Source organism: Ranitomeya variabilis, chromosome 3, assembly GCF_051348905.1.
Source record: "Ranitomeya variabilis isolate aRanVar5 chromosome 3, aRanVar5.hap1, whole genome shotgun sequence".
In the NCBI taxonomy this organism is placed as follows: Eukaryota; Metazoa; Chordata; class Amphibia; order Anura; family Dendrobatidae; genus Ranitomeya; species Ranitomeya variabilis.
In genome coordinates this window covers 77,468,392-77,485,985 of record NC_135234.1, presented here as the reverse complement: position 1 = coordinate 77,485,985, position 17,594 = coordinate 77,468,392, and the positions used below count along the sequence as shown (strand labels likewise).

Genomic DNA, 17,594 nt, shown 5'->3' with positions numbered 1-17,594 from the left:
TCTGCGTTGAAAAAGTAAAACAGTGCTCCTTCCCTTCTGAGCTCTCCCGTGCGCACAAACAGGGGTTTACCCCAACATATGGGGTATCAGCGTACTCAGGACACATTGGACAACAACTTTTGGGGTCCAATTTCAACTTTTACCCTTGGGAAAATACAAAACTGGGGGCTAAAAAATAATTTTTGTGGAAAAATTTTTTTTTTTATTTTCACGGCTCTGCGTTATAAACTGTAGTGAAACACTTTGGGGTTCAAAGTTCTCACAACACATCTAGATAAGTTCCTTGGGGGGTCTAGTTTCCAATATGGTGTCACTTGTTGGGGGTTTCTACTGTTTAGTTACATCAGCGGCTCTGCAAATGCAACGTGACGCCTGCAGACCAATCCATCTAAGTCTGCATTCCAAATGGCACTCCTTCCCTTCTGAGTTCTGCCATGCACCCAAACGGTGGTTCCCCCCACATATTGGGTATCATTGTACTCAGGACAAATTGGACAACAACTTTTGGGGTTCAATTTACACTGTTTTCCTTGGAAAAATACAAAACTGGGGGCTAAAAAATAATTTTTGTGGGGAAAAAAAGATTTTATTTTCACGGCTCTGCGTTATAAACTGTAGTGAAACACTTGGGGGTTCAAAGCTCTCACAACACATCTAGATGAGTTCCTTAGGGGGTCTACTTTCCCAAATGGTGTCACTTGTGGGGGGTTTCAATGTTTAGGCACATCAGTGGCTCTCCAAACGCAACATAGCGTCCCATCTCAATTCCAGTCAATTTTGCATTGAAAAGTCAAATGGCGCTCCTTCCCTTCCGAGCTCTGCCATGCGCCCAAACAGTGGTTTACCCCCACATATGAGGTATCAGCATACTCAGGACAAATTGGACAACAACTTTTGGGGTCCAATTTCTTCTTTTACCCTTGGAAAAATAAAAAATTGGGGGCGAAAAAATCATGTTTGTGAAAAAATATGATTTTTTATTTTTACGGCTCTGCATTATAAACTTCTGTGAAGCACTTGGTGGGTCAAAGTGCTCACCACACATCTAGATAAGTTCCTTAGGAGGTCTGCTTTCCAAAATGGTGTCATTTGTGGGGGGTTTCAATGTTTAGGCACATCAGGGGCTCTCCAAACACAACATGTCTCCCATCTCAATTCCAGTCAATTTTGCATTGAAAAGTCAAACGGCGCTCCTTCCCTTCTGAGCTCTCCCTTGCGCCCAAACAGTGGTTTACCCCCACATATGGGGTATCGGCGTACTCAGGACATATTGTACAACAACTTTTGGGGTCCATTTTCTCCTGTTACCCTTGGTAAAATAAAACAAATTGGAGCTGAAGTAAATTTTTTGTGTAAAAAAGTTAAATGTTCATTTTTATTTAAACATTCCAAAAATTCCTGTGAAACACCTGAAGGGTTAATAAACTTCTTGAATGTGGTTTTGAGCACCTTGAGGGGTGCAGTTTTTAGAATGGTGTCACACTTGGGTATTTTCCATCATATAGACCCCTCAAAATGACTTCAAATGTGATGTGGTCTTTGAAAAAAATGGTGTTGTAAAAATGAGAAATTGCTGGTCAACTTTTAACCCTTATAACTCCCTAACAAAAAAAAAATTTGGTTCCAAAATTGTGCTGATGTAAAGTCGACATGTGGGAAATGTTACTTATTAAGTATTTTGTGTGATATATCTCTGTGATTTAATTGTATGAAAATTCAAAGTTGGAAAATTGCAAAATTTTCACAATTTTCGCCAAATTTCCATTTTTTTCACAAATAAACGCAGGTAATATCAAAGAAATTTTACCACTATCATGAAGTACAATATGTCACGAGAAAACATTGTCAGATTCACCATGATCCGTTGAAGCGTTCCAGAGTTATAACCTCATAAAGGGACAGTGGTCAGAATTGTAAAAATTGGCCCGGTCATTAACGTGCAAACCACCCTTGAGGGTAAAGGGGTTAATTCTCTAAATGCTTTCTTTTTGTCACTTATTGCGCCCCTTACAGCTCTATTTAGCCATATTGGTTTCCTCCTATTTCTAGTATGTTTATTCCCATACGGTATATACTGTGCACAGGTCCTATCCAGGATGCTAATAAACGTCTCCCATTTTCTTTGTGTATTTTTATGTCTCAGGATATCATCCCAGTTAATTGCACCAAGATCCTCTCTCATCCGTTGGAAATTTGCCCTCCTGAAGTTTAGTGTCCTTGTAACCCCCCCTACTACCCATCTTATTAAAGGATACATGAAAACTTATTATTTTGTGATCACTATTCCCCAAGTGACCCCCAACCCTTATATTTGATATGCGGTCTGGCCTGTTGGTTAATATTAGGTCTAGCAGTGCCCCCCTTCTTGTCCTGAACCAGTTGTGAAAGGTAATTGTCTCTCATAGTTGTCAAAAACCGATTACCTTTGCTGGAATTGCAGGTTTCTGTTCCCCAATCTATTTCAGGGTAGTTGAAGTCCCCCATAATAATGACTTCTCCTTGAGTCGCAGCTTCATCTATTTGCTTTACGAGGATATTCTCCATTGCTTCCATTATTTTTGGAGATTTATAACAAACCCCTATCAGTAATTTATTTTATTTTCCCCCTCCCCTTATCTCCACCCACAGGGACTTTTCATTAGATTCACCTATATTATCACGCAGGATGAGTTTTTAAGGATGATTTTACATACAGACACACCCCTCCCCCTCGCTTATCTGTACGGTCATTTCTGAAAAGGCTATAGCCCTGCAAGTTAACAGCCCAGTCATGGCTCTCATCCAGCCATGTTTCAGATATCCCTACCATGTCATAATTATGCTCCAATAACATTAATTCTAATTTGTCCATTTTGTTGGCGAGGCTTCTGGCATTAGTATACATGCACTTGATGTTCCTCTCTGTACCTCTATTCTTTCTTAAATTATTAATTGTTCTAACCCCACCCCCCATGCCACCGCCACCCCCAAATTCTTTATTTGTGCCCAGGTCTCTACCTGCATCTCCATCTTCCCCTCCTGTAAAATGAATACCCTCCCCCCAATCCCTAGTTTAAACACTCCTCCATCCTTCTAGCCATTTTCTCCCCCCAGCACAGCTGCACCTTCCCCATTGAAGTGCAGCCCATCCCTAGCGTAGAGCCTGTAGCCAACTGAGAAGTCGGCCCAGTTCTGCAGGAACCCAAACCCCTCCTTCCTACACCAATTCTTGAGCCACTTATTAACCACCCTAATCTTCCGTTGCCTCTCTGGCGTGGCACGTGGTACAGGCAGTATTTCGGAAAATACCACGTTGGAGGTCCTTGCTTCAGCTTGCAGCCTAATTCCCTGAAATCATCTTTAAGGACCTTCCACCCACCTCTAACTTTGTCATTTGTGCCAATGTGCACCATGACTAGTGTTGAGCATTCCGATACCGCAAGTATCGGGTATTGGCCGATACTTGCCGTATCGGAATTCCGATACCGAGATCCGATACTTTTGTGGTATCGGGAATCGGTATCGGGATTAATATCAATGTGTAAAATAAAGAATTAAAATAAAAAATAGGGATATACTCACCTCTCCGGTGGCCTCTGGCGGTTACCGCCGTAACCGGGAGCCGTTGTACCTAAGAATGCGCGCTTGAAGGGCCTTAGATGAGGTCACTGCGCTCTGATTGGTCGCGTAGCGGTCGCATGACCGCTACGCGACCAATCACAAAGCCGTGACGTCACCTAAGGTCTTTCAAGCGCTTTGTGATTGGTCGCGTAGCGGTCACGCGACCGCTACGTGACCAATCAGAGCGCAGTGACCTCATCTAAGGCCCTTCAAGCGCGTATTCTTAGGTACAATGGCTCCCGGTTACGGCGGTAACCGCCAGAGTTTCCTCTCCTTCAGACCCTGGGAACCATCAGGATACCGTCCGATACTTGGTGTCCCATTGACTTGTATGGGTATCGGGTATCGGTATCGGATTAGATCCGATACTTTGCCGGTATCGGCCGATACTTTCCGATACCGATACTTTCAAGTATCGGACGGTATCGCTCAACACTAACCATGACCACTGGGTCCTCACCAGCCCCTCCCAGTAATCTGTCCATTCGATCACCGATGTGTCGGACTCGAGCACCAGGTAGGCAGCACACCGTCCGACGATCCCTGTCTTTGTGACAGATTGCCCTATCTGTTCTCCTAATAATTGAATCCCCCACTACCAGCACCTGTCTGGCCTGCCCTGCTCTCCTATTTCCCTCCTTACTGGAGCGGTCACTCCTCCGGCTTTCAGAGATCATGCCTGGCTGCAGCAGTGCTACCCCTGTACTGGCACCCCCTCATCTGCCAACTTAGCAAACGTATTGGTGTGTGCCAGATCAGGACTAGCCTCCCTGGCACTCTTCTCTCTACCCGGCCTTCTAACTGTCACCCAGCTTGCTGCTCCACTGTCCTGCTGCTCCATCCTACCATCCCCCCCATCTATCCCATTGAGCGTCTGCTCAGCGAGCAGAAGACTCCTCTCCATATTGTCTATGGATCTCAGTGTTGCCAGCTGCACATTTAGTTCCAGTATCTGGGTTTCCAAATGCACAATGTGCTCACATCTCGCACAGCAGTATGCACCCTCGACCGGCTGATCAAGGACTGCATACATGTGGCAAGATGTGCACTGGATGGCATTAACAATAGTGGAGCACATTTCCTAATGGGGATTGCACCAGACAGAAACGTTAAATAAAATAAATACAAAGTATTAATAAAATACAGACAGCAATTCAGCAATTCCTCCCTTGGAAACTCCCTGAATCCAAAGTCACTGAATCACAAGTCACACTTACCGCCGTTCATACTTACGCTCAGGTCACACTCAGCTCGTTCACACTCGCTAAGCTGAAGATTTAAAGAGATTCTATTTTTTTTTCTTTTTCCCCTCAGTAGCATTCCACCTTGCTGTTCAATGCACTTCCATTAAGTCCTATCATTCAAGTCGAGGCAAAAAAAGGTGATAAAATTACAGTAACTGCTCATTACCAGAAGGATAACACAGCAGTGGTTTATACACTAAGTGAAATTAGAGCACAGAAATATTCTACTATATGATAGAAAGCCCCACAATCACATTTACCTATAATAGCGTCTAATGAAAAAACAAACTGGATGAGAGCTATCGGGACAAACACCACTCAGGAATGTTCAAGCCTATAATCACATCGAGAGCACTGCTAAAATCCAAACAGTTCTAGGAATATATTGTAGGGAATGTTCACACTGGGTTTTTTTTATGTGAATGTCGGAGTAGATTCAGAATCCATATAAAAAAACACTTCAAATAATATTTGAATAGCAGATTTTAATGGGAAAACATACCCAACGTAACACGACACTGTTTTTTTCTATGTATTTTATTCTACTAAATAAATTGAAGCAGAAATAAATCCCTATTCACAAAACTATACCATAAACTGTACCAAGATGCGTATTTTCAAGACTTTTTTTAAAGTGGATTTTTCTTGAAAAATACACATATATAACCCTATGGCCTTGATTCATCATTTGTCATGTATTGAAGTCAGTTTTGTTTTTTTTCGGTCTTGTGGGAGAAAAATGTGACAAACATGTAGACATGCCATTTGCCACTGTTTTTTGCTAGATATTGAGTGCCAAAAGTTGCAAATCCTTTAAAAAGTTGCACATTTGTCTTAAATATGCAATGAACTTTATAATTTCACCAGAAACCTAAGGGTACCGTCACACAGTGGCACTTTGATCGCTACGACGGTACGATCCGTGACGTTGCAGCGATATCCATACGATATCGCTGTGTCTGATACGCTACTGCGATCAGACATCACGCTGAGAATCGTACGTCGTAGCAGATCGTTTGGAACTTTCTTTCGTCGCTTGATCACCCGCTGACATCGCTGGATCGTTGTGTGTGACAGCGATCCAGCGATGTGTTCGCTTGTAACCAGGGTAAACATCGGGTAACTAAGCGCAGGGCCGCACTTAGTAACCCGATGTTTACCCTGGTTACCAGCGTAAACGTAAAAAAAACAAACAGTACATACTCACATTCCGGTGTCTGTCCCCGGCGTCTCAGCTTCTCTGCACTGTGAGCGCCTGCCGGCCGGAAAGCAGGCACAGCGGTGACGTCACCGCTCTGCTTTCTGGCCGCTGTGCTTACACAGTGCAGAGAAGCAGAACGCCGGGGACAGACACCGGAATGTGAGTATGTACTGTTTGTTTTTTTTACGTTTACGCTGGTAACCAGGGTAAACATCGGGTTACTAAGCGCGGCCCTGCGCTTAGTAACTCGATGTTTACCCTGGTTACCCGGGGACTTCGGCATCGCTCCAGCGCCGTGATTGCAAAGTGTGACCGCAGTCTACGACGCTGGAGCGATAATCATACGACGCTGCGACGTCACGGATCGTGCCGTCGTAGCGTCCAAAATGTCACTGTGTGATGGTACCCTTACTCCAGGCTGGGTCTAGAGTGAGATTTGCAAAAAAAAAAAAAAATACTACATTTGGTAAAAGTCGCATTTCATGAATCAGTCTAAAATATCTGGATGAGCAAAGTTATCAAGGAAAACAAAATACTTAAAAAAGAAAGTCATCTTCTTTTAAAGTAATCTCTGGAGGCAGATTTTCAGGGAGATCTATATCCGGCCCATAGATCTTAACAGCTCATTTACATATTTAAAAAAAATGTGGATTTCTCTGGAATAAGACATCAGATCATAGATATCAAGGTATCATTTTACTCAGCTTCCTATGACCTACATGGTCATATAGATAACTTAGGAGGGTTGATGCTAATAAATTGTTTATTTTAACAACGAAAAATAAAGTCTCAACAATTTGAAATAAAATCTATATTGTTTCTATATTTTCCCCTTCAGAGCTTTGGGATTCCTGATGCAGTGTGTACAAAGAACAGCGATTGTCCTGAGGGTGAACCAGTCACTGCCGGCAATGGTATAACGTGACCACATTTATTAATGTACTGGCAGCATCTCTTGTTCATGGCACAAATTACTTTACTAAGACAAGAAAAGTCATAAATATGTAGAGGAAATTGCCTTCATTAATTGAACAGAAAAGCAGAGAATTTGTCAAAATAATGTACACCATAAAGAATAAAGAAAGGCCATCCAAAGATTCCGCAGCGGAACCATTTAGTGTCAAAAAATCATCTCACGTCAGTGAGGAAGAGAAAGAGTTCAATATTTTTTTTTACCAAATGCAGCAACGTATAAAATCATAAAATCATCATTTTGACTTTTTAAAATTATTTTTACAACTTGTTTTATTTAAGCTTACAAATAAATAATTTGTTTTACATCAAACGTGGAAAGAAAAACCAAAATCCATGTTAATGGTATGTGCACATGACGCCTTATAGAGGTCGGTGTACCCCAGAAGACGCTTTTGGAAAATGATGGCAGTTTTTCTTGAAGCATCCTTGATGGCACCTACTTGGTAGTTTTCTAGGCGGTATTGTTGCCAGCTACTTTTTTTTTAGTTGTGTATATAAACTACTGAAGGGCTTCCAAGTCGGCAGGAGAATGGACCGGTCACTTTTTTTTAGCTGCTTCACTGTTTTTGGAAGCTTGAAGAAGTTCAGAAGGACAGAACATGTGCTCAGCAAGTCATTTATACAGAGCCATGTATTCGATCGTTCTTTTTGATGTTTTTTAGCACTTTTACAGACGGGTTCCAGGCGATATCCACATGAAACAGACGATATGTGCATGTACACTATTAGGTTCTTGAAGTTAAAAAGGTTATACAACTTGTCGACATTTTGTAAAAAAAAATGGCTGCTGATACTGTAAAATAACAAAAAATGACTTCTCCAATTTTCTCTCCCCCACAGATCCAGTGTTGACCCTCCATTGATGCTCCTGGTCTTTGTTAACATGAGGGCACTGCAGCCAGTCTGTGGCTCTTAGGGTTATGTGACATACTACTGGCATCATTGTTCCTGTCGCCAGGGCATATCTAGAGGGGTGCATGCTATGCATTTTCTATAGGCGCAGCTGGTAGGGAACTATATTGTGCCACCTGATGCATCGGCACAAGGTGCCTCCCAGGCACCTGCATTTTTCCACCCCCCGTATTCGGATTCAGCCGTTCGCCAATGACAGCAGACTCTCAGCATTCATGTCTTCCGGGCCACAAGTACTATTGCCCAGATTTCCAGCTCTCCTGGGTCAGAGAAACATCAGCACCGTGATCAGGTCAGCTGATCATGTGCTGATGTCACTCCTGCCCCACAGAAGACATGTCCGGCTGCAAGATGAATATGACAAGGAACAGTATGAGCAGGAGGGGGGAGGTTAGAATATGTGGGAAGACAGAATGGGCAGGAGAAGGGTAGGGTGGTACAAGTAAGAAGACAGCATGGGCAAGAGGGGGATGGTGAAATATGTTAGAAGATAGTATGGGCAGAGGGGGTAGGAATGTGTTAGGAGACAGTATAGGCAGGAGGGTATTTGTGAGGAGCTAGTGTGGGCAGGGTGGAATGTGTGAGAAAACAGTATGGGCAGGGGAAAGGGTGGAATATGTGAAAATACAGTATGTACAAGAGAGGAAATGGTGGAATATGTGAGTATGGGCATAAAGGAAAGTGTGAAGAGACAATATGGGCAAAAGGGGGAGATGATATAAAATGTGTGAAGACAGTATGAGCAGAATGGGGAGCGTGGAATAAATGAGAAGGCAGTATGTACGGTATTGGAGGGGGATGGTTTAATATGTGAGACGAGAGTATAAGCAGGCGTGCTGTGGGAATGTGTTATGGGACAGTATGGGCAGGGAAGGCTGGAAATATGTGAGTAGACAGTATGGGCAGGAGGACATGTGTGAGTAGACAGTAAGAGCCGTGGGAATGGGTATGGAGATAATGTGGGCAAGGCGGAATGTGTGAAAACTGTCTCCATACTGATGGGCAGGTAGGGAAATGTAGCGGATGACTGTATGGGCAGGTGGGCCTGAGAAGGGACAGTATCGGAGGAATATGTGAAGAAACAGTATAGAGGAGTAAAGTTTGCATGTGCACAGTATATAAACTTGGTAGTGTGGGGGCAGTATAGAGAAGGACATGCATAGAGGTCAGTACAAGGGCACAGGATGGAGAGGACAGCAAGCATAGAGGGGATTATGAGGAGCGACAAAGGATGGAAAGGAGTAGATGGTGAGGAGGCCATGTACCATAAGAGGGACAGTGTGGGGTTCATATTTTGTCCAGGGACACACAGAGAGGGGAAATGATCTAGGGGAAATGATCTAGGGGCACAGGGTGGGGTAGATAATTTTATTCAGGAGAATTATAATGACATTGTAATTTATAAGGACACCATGTTGGGATGTGCTGCAGACGTTCAGACAAGATCGAAGTCTGCCGAGATAAGATATGGATTTGAAAAGTCATCATGCCGTCTGCACTAGATGGACAAGAAAAGAAAGAGCAAACTTCAATCAGTGAAGATGTCATCTATAAGATACATGAATGTAAATGTTTATTTGTGATACTAACTAGATCTTACCAGTATTGTGGTTACTTTTAATTTTGCAGTCTTATGATGGCTGGTAGCAACTACTCCCACCATCTCCTTACCATTGTCAAGGACATATTGGGGGTTCATAGGTTCATGTGATACAATTGGCATGTACTAATGGTGGTTCTGATTATGTATTTCTATACTGATGGTGGTTCTAGTGATGTATTTTTATACTTATGATAGTTATGTTGATGTATTTCTGTACTGATAGTGGTTGTGATGCTGTATTTCTATATTGATTGTGGTTCTGCTTATGCATTCATGTACTGATATTGATTCTAGTAATGTATTTCTGTCCTAATGTTGGTTGTGATGTATTTCTATACTGATGATGGTTTTGGTGATGTATTCCTATACTGTTGGTGGTTGACAAGCTGTATTTCTATACTGATTGTAGTTCTGGTGATATAATCATGCGCTGATAGTAGTTCTCATAATGTATTTCCGTACTTATGGTGGTTGTGATGTTGCATTTCTATACTGATGAAAGTTCCGGTGATATAGTGAGGTAATGTTGGTGGTTCTGGTGATGTATTGATGTACTGAGGGTGATTCTGATGTTGTATTTCTGTATTCTTGGTAGTTCTCGTGATGCATTTTTGTACTGATGGTAGTTCTACTGATGTATTCCTTTACTGTTCGTAGTACTGGTGGTGTATCTCTGTACTGATGGTAGCTCGGTTGATGTACTCCTGTACTTATAGTGGTATTGGCAGTCTATTAATGTATTGTTATTGGTTCTGAACCTGTACAGATGTAGCAGTTGTGATGCAGTGACCCCTTTTACAGCTAGGGGGCGCTGCATGTGCTCCTCAGGATATGCATGGAGGCATATCTGTAGTTGTAATGGTTGAAATAGCCACACACACCTCCCACCTATGTGAGTGGCTACAAGTATATACGGTAATGTGATCATGTGGGTCACATGGGGAAAGAATGGGTAGACCTGAGTGGTCTGTGTGCCAGGTCCTGGAGGGCCTCTGTGTTGGGAGGTCCTGGGAGTAGGACTATATCCCTGAAGAGCACATGGAGGAAGCCTTGGACCTGGGGGCCTGTGTGTTGGACATCCTGAATAGTGCACAGAGAGGATATGTGTGCAGAGTCCGTGATGGCACTGCATTTGGGGAAGCTACAGCCCGTCTGAGGATCTGGACTGTCAGGTGGCCTGGTGAGCAAGGCATTGCCTGGGACGGTGATCCCAGTTCGGCAGCTTCCCTGAGAGAATACTGACAGGAGTCAGCGTATGGAGCAGGAGCTCCTAGAAGGTAACCCAGTGTATGGGGTGCTGTGCGGTCACCCACGGCAACTGGTCAAATAAGGATCAGCGTGTTTAGAGTCCGCGACCCAATGTCATGTGTGCTATATGACTAGGGACATTGATGAACTGTTCGGCACATGGACACCCATGGTAACTGGACGAAGTGAGAGGTCCAGCATGTTTAGTGTCCGTGAGATAAAGCCGTATATGAAGTGTCTAAAGAAAAAGCTGCAACTTAATGTCACCGGTTGGTGCCTGTTGTGAATTCCGCTCTTGGGCTCCCTCCGGTGGTTGTAAGTGGCACTTTTGTGAGTTCTGCTCTTGGGCTCCCTCCGGTGGTTTTAAGTGGTACTGCTGCTCCTTGGATTTAGTAGTCAGCAGCTGCTTCCACTGATTGTCTTTCTGGCTCGGCTATTTAGCCTGGTTCTATCCGTCAGCCTGTGCCAGTTATCAATGGTTCCTGGTTGGATTCACATCTCTGCTTGGATATCCCTGATATTCTGACCAGTTCAGCAAAGATAAGTCCTTGCTTTGTTCTTTTGCAGTTCACTTGTTGTGGACTTAATCTTTCTGCACTTTCTATGTTTTTTCTAGTCCAGCTTGTCAGTATGGATTTATTCAGTTAAGCTGGAAGCTCTGGGAAGCAGATTTACCCTCCACACCTTTAGTCAGGTGTAGAGATTTTTGTAAACTCTGTGGTGGATTTTTCTAGTTTTTAATACTGACCGCACAGTATTCTGTCCTGTTCTATCTATCTAGCTATGAAGGAACAGATGAATGACCTCGGGGAGACCAAAACATCCAACACTGCGGAGACACCATCACGTGTTTCTCAACGCAGTGATCCAGAACACTGCCCCCATCCCTTATGGGAAATATGCAAACGCATGTAAAGTAAGCTGCGGAGACACCATCACGTGTTTCTCAACGCAAGCAATGAATAGCCAGGCCTTTCTCCGGGAAGGAACAACCACGGGAAGGGCAGCATCCAATAAAGGAGAATATCCAATAAAGGAAGACCACCTATGCCAAGCATGGTATCCATCCACAAACAGCTGTTTCGGGGTTTTTGCCCCTCATCAGTGTGGAGTAGGAAACTGGCTATTAGGAGCAGTGCCTGGTGAAAGGCTATGAAGGAACAGATGAATGACCTCGGGGAGACCAAAACATCCAACACTGCGGAGACACCATCACGTGTTTCTCAACGCAGTGATCCAGAACACTGCCCCCATCCCTTATGGGAAATATGCAAACGCATGTAAAGTAAGCTGCGGAGACACCATCACGTGTTTCTCAACGCAAGCAATGAATAGCCAGGCCTTTCTCCGGGAAGGAACAACCACGGGAAGGGCAGCATCCAATAAAGGAGAATATCCAATAAAGGAAGACCACCTATGCCAAGCATGGTATCCATCCACAAACAGCTGTTTCGGGGTTTTTGCCCCTCATCAGTGTGGAGTAGGAAACTGGCTATTAGGAGCAGTGCCTGGTGAAAGGCTATGAAGGAACAGATGAATGACCTCGGGGAGACCAAAACATCCAACACTGCGGAGACACCATCACGTGTTTCTCAACGCAGTGATCCAGAACACTGCCCCCATCCCTTATGGGAAATATGCAAACGCATGTAAAGTAAGCTGCGGAGACACCATCACGTGTTTCTCAACGCAAGCAATGAATAGCCAGGCCTTTCTCCGGGAAGGAACAACCACGGGAAGGGCAGCATCCAATAAAGGAGAATATCCAATAAAGGAAGACCACCTATGCCAAGCATGGTATCCATCCACAAACAGCTGTTTCGGGGTTTTTGCCCCTCATCAGTGTGGAGTAGGAAACTGGCTATTAGGAGCAGTGCCTGGTGAAAGGCTATGAAGGAACAGATGAATGACCTCGGGGAGACCAAAACATCCAACACTGCGGAGACACCATCACGTGTTTCTCAACGCAGTGATCCAGAACACTGCCCCCATCCCTTATGGGAAATATGCAAACGCATGTAAAGTAAGCTGCGGAGACACCATCACGTGTTTCTCAACGCAAGCAATGAATAGCCAGGCCTTTCTCCGGGAAGGAACAACCACGGGAAGGGCAGCATCCAATAAAGGAGAATATCCAATAAAGGAAGACCACCTATGCCAAGCATGGTATCCATCCACAAACAGCTGTTTCGGGGTTTTTGCCCCTCATCAGCTAGACTGGCCTCCTTTGCTACATCCTGGTTTCATTCTGCGTATGTCATTTCCCTCTCCACTCACAGTCAATATTTGTGGGGGCTGTCCTATCCTTTGGGGATTTTCTCTGAGGCAAGATAGCTTTCCTGTTTCTATCTTTAGGGGTAGTTAGTCCTCCGGCTGTGACGAGGTGTCTAGGGAGTGACAGGAACATCCCACGGCTACTTCTAGTGTTGTGTTAGGCTCAGGAACTGTGGTCAGTACAGGTACCACCTCCTCCAGAGCACGTCCCATGTTGCTCCTAAACCACCAGCTCATAACAGGTGCCTATTGTGTTCTATGAAGTGTGTATGATGAACTGTGCATAATCAGGTTTATGATGCCATAATAAACTGTGTGGACTGTTTATGTAGAAAAACCATGCCTAAGTGCTTGAATTCCATGCCAAGCGAGTGTCCCCCAATACACTCAGTAAGTGCAATCTTACACAATCCATAACTTGTCAAGTAACATGATACATGGCTATATTAATAAAGTATTGTGCACTCTGACAAGCTAAGAATTACTACATCTGTATTTACAGTACAGACCAAAAGTTTGGACACACCTTCTCATTTAAAGATTTTTCTCTATTTGCATGACTATGAAAATTGTAAATTCACACTGAAGGCATCAAAACTGTGAATTAACACATGTGGAATTATATACTTAACAAAAAAGTGTGAATCAACTGAAATTATGTCTTATATTCTAGGTTCTTCAAAGTAGCCACCTTTTGCTTTGATGACTGCTTTGCACACTCTTGGCATTCTCTTGATGAGCTTCAAGAGGTAGTCACCGGAAATGGTCTTCCAACAATCTTGAAGGAGTTCCCAGAGATGCTTAGCACTTGTTGGCCCTTTTGCCTTCACTCTGCGGTCCAGCTCACCCCAAACCATCTCGATTGGGTTCAGGTCCGGTGACTGTGGAGGCCAGGTCATCTAGCGTAGCACCCCATCACTCTCCTTCTTGGTCAAATAGCCCTTACACAGCCTGGAGGTGTGTTTGGGGTCATTGTCCTGTTAAAAAATAAATGATGGCCCAACTAAGCGCAAACCGGATGAATAAGCATGCCGCTGCAAGATGCTGTGGTAGCCATGCTGGTTCAGTATGCCTTCAATTTTGAATAAATCCCCAACAGTGTCACCAGCAAAGCACCCCCACACCATCACACCTCCTCCTCCATGCTTCACGGTGGGAACCAGGCATGTAGAGTCCATCCGTTCACCTTTTCTGCGTCACACAAAGACACGGTGGTTGGAACCAAAGATCTCAAATTTGGACTCATCAGACCAAAGCACAGATTTCCACTGGTCTAATGTCCATTCCTTTTGTTCTTTAGCCCAAATAAGTCTCTTCTGCTTGTTGCCTGTCCTTAGCAGTGGTTTCCTAGCAGCTATTTTACCATGAAGGCCTGCTGCACAAAGTCTCCTCTTAACAGCTGTTGTAGAGATGTGTCTGCTGCTAGAACTCTGTGTGGCATTGACCTGGTCTCTAATCTGAGCTGCTGTTAACCTGCGATTTCTGAGGCTGGTGACTAGGATAAACTTATCCTCAGAAGCAGAGGTGACTCTTGGTCTTCCTTTCCTGGGGCGGTCCTCATGTGAGCCAGTTTCTTTGTAGTGCTTGATGGTTTTTGCAGCTGCACTTGGGGACACTTTCAAAGTTTTCACAATTTTTCAGACTGACTGACCTTCGTTTCTTAAAGTAATGATGGCCACTCGTTTTCTTTACTTAGCTGCTTTTTTCTTGCTATAATACAAATTCTAACAGTCTATTCAGTAGGACTATCAGCTGTGTATCCACCAGACTTCTGCACAACACAACTGATGGTCCCAACCCCATTTATAAGGCAAGAAATCCCACTTATTAAACCTGACAGGGCACACCTGTGAAGTGAAAACCATTTCCGGTGACTACCTCTTGAAGCTCATAAAGAGAATGCCAAGAGTGTGCAAAACAGTCATCAAAGCAAAAGGTGGCTACTTTGAAGAACATAGAATATAAGACATCATTTCAGTTGTTTCACACTTTTTTGTTAAGTATATAATTCCACATGTGTTAATTCATAGTTTTGATGCCTTCAGTGTGAATGTACAATTTTCGTAGCCATGAAAATACAGAAAAATCTTTAAATGAGAAGGTGTGTCCAAACTTTTGGTCTGTACTTTATGTTAGAAGCAATAATTATGAAATTCAGCACTGCAGAATTCCACTAATATATTCACTGTCAGGAGTGAACTCTGCTTGCTGGTTCCAGCGGTAATCACTTGACCACTCATATGCAATTATCATTCTTACAGTCCTGTGCTTATATGCTTCTCGTCCTTCTTCTCTCAGTCTGCACATGACTGTAAGTATGCAAATCACATATGAATGGTCACATATGACGACTACTTGAACCACTCAAGCTGTATATAGGAGGGGGCACCAAACTGAATTTTTGACCCAGGTGAAGGAAGACCTAGACTGTCTTCTGCTATTAGGGAGTGATGATGCCAGTAACCATTGCAGCAACAGATTGACTTTCATGGTCACGTGCTGCCCATATGTAAGCAAAGACCAGGAGTGCTGTAGAAGGGTAAGCATCGTATCTCTAGGTAATGGTGTTGGTAAATAGTAATGATTTTATTACGTTACAACTTTGCCAGTTATTTTTTACCAAATTTCTACAATGTGGATAACACTTTTAAGATGTCCATGGATAGGCAGGCATACCCATTATTTTATTATAGGCTCATGCCTTTTTGGCCCTTTTGGGAGGACATTATTGTTAACAAAGGTGTGAGACAGAAGACCATGAGTTGCTTGCCAGCCATATTTAGTTACAGACATGACACAACAAATAAATTAGCTGGGCTTTAACATACTAGCCAACATATACCACTTTTGAAAAAAGGGTCCTGTGTGGATTTTTTTTCTCATTTGCAGCTTTCTGGGAACTTTTTATATAAAAAGGCATATTTCATTGTTGGGTCTGGCCAAGCATTGAGCCATCACCACTTTTAACTTTACTTTTACAATCATGTATGATGTTAACACTCACATTTCAGCCATAAATGGTTAATGGGTTAATGGGTTAATGTGCCCTCATAAAAGGAAACTATTTTGGAGTAAAATGCATAAATAATCTCATAAATGTGAATGGCATGCAAATCCTCCCAGAAATACAAATGCTTTTAGTTTTTATTTAATTTTCTATAGAAAAAATATTAGATACAGCAATTCTGACAGCCCATGCTTTTGAAATAAGTCATTTCAACACCAGAGTGATCTTAGCATTTAAAGGGAACCTGTGATCTGATTTATGCTGACCAAACAATGGGCAGCACATTTCAGATGATGTGATTAATATTCAATATTCTCTTTTCAGGGGTCAAGACAGGACGATGCTTGAAAACAGGTGCTGTAAACACAACAGGAACGTGTGAAATATTTGCTTGGTGTCCACTAGAGAAGAGGCAAAAGCCAAAGTAAGATCGACTGGACATGCAGCATTTATGCGAAGGGACGCCGTATTTCAAATAGTATTATCCAAAGTGTAGATGTGCCTAAGAAATTTTTAAATTTCCTTTAAAGCGGTTGTCACACTATAGGTGATAACTTATTGATCAGTGGGGGTCCGACTACTGGGATCTGCTGATTGGCGGACAATTAATTTTTTTCCCCAACGGGGCACAATTATCCCTGTTATAGAATAGACCAGCAGGTTGGATGCTATACCACCACTCCATCAAGCGCAGATAGCGCTCAATAGCCAATAAATGGAGTGGCGGTAAAGCGTGTGCACTGATTCTCCATTCTAACGGGGATAAAAGTGGCCCATTCTCAGCAGTCAGATTCCAACAGATCAATAAGTGTTTACCTATCCTGTGAATAAGTGACAACTTCTTTTCACAGAAAAAAACCTTAATGTATCTACCACTAAGAACTGAATACTTAACTCCTAACAAGAAGGACATGAAGTAGAAGTTCTCAATTTCAATGATCCATATACAGCAGTATTTTCTATTCTCTTACTGATTTCCCCTAAGTCATAACTTCCAACTTTTACTTTAACCCCTTCACCCCCAAGCACTGGTGTAGCTAGAGCTTTTGCCGCCCGGGGCTGATTCCGAGTTTGGCGCCCCCCCCTCCCCATTGCCGTCACTCAACGCCGGTCACCGCCCCCTCAGCACTGTTTACCCATGAAATCCGGTGCCTGCGCTGTGTATCGCTGTTTGGTGCAGGCGCAGAGAGCTCTGGCCGTCTGACGTCACAGCCAGGCTTGCAGACTGCGCCTGTGCGGCCACCCACCTTGGTAATCCCAGCCCCACAGTGTGTTATGCATTATGCAGAGTGCGGGGCTGGGATTCACAAGCAGGGCGGCCGCACAGGCGCAGTGTCCAGCATTGCCCCAGTATGTCCAGCATTGCCTTAGTGTGTCCAGCAATCTGCCCCAGTGTCCAGCATTGCCCCCAGTGTCCAGCATTGCCCCCAGTGTGTCCAGCAATCTGCCCCAGTGTCCAGCATTGCCCCCAGTGTGTCCAGCAATCTGCCCCAGTGTCCAGCATTGCCCCCAGTGAGTCCAGCAATCTGC

At 43.7% G+C, this 17,594-nt stretch overlaps 1 protein-coding gene across 2 annotated transcripts in view; it reads left to right on the top strand.

Annotated features, from left to right (window-relative positions):
• The window catches only part of P2RX5 (purinergic receptor P2X 5), a 144,656-nt gene that overhangs the window by 92,002 nt on the left and 35,060 nt on the right, over positions 1-17,594 (top strand). For both annotated transcript variants that reach the window (XM_077294229.1, XM_077294230.1), the window contains exons 4-5: positions 6,884-6,959; positions 16,389-16,488. In XM_077294229.1, the coding sequence (XP_077150344.1) occupies positions 6,884-6,959; positions 16,389-16,488 (176 nt within the window). The remainder of the gene's footprint in view (positions 1-6,883; positions 6,960-16,388; positions 16,489-17,594) is intronic.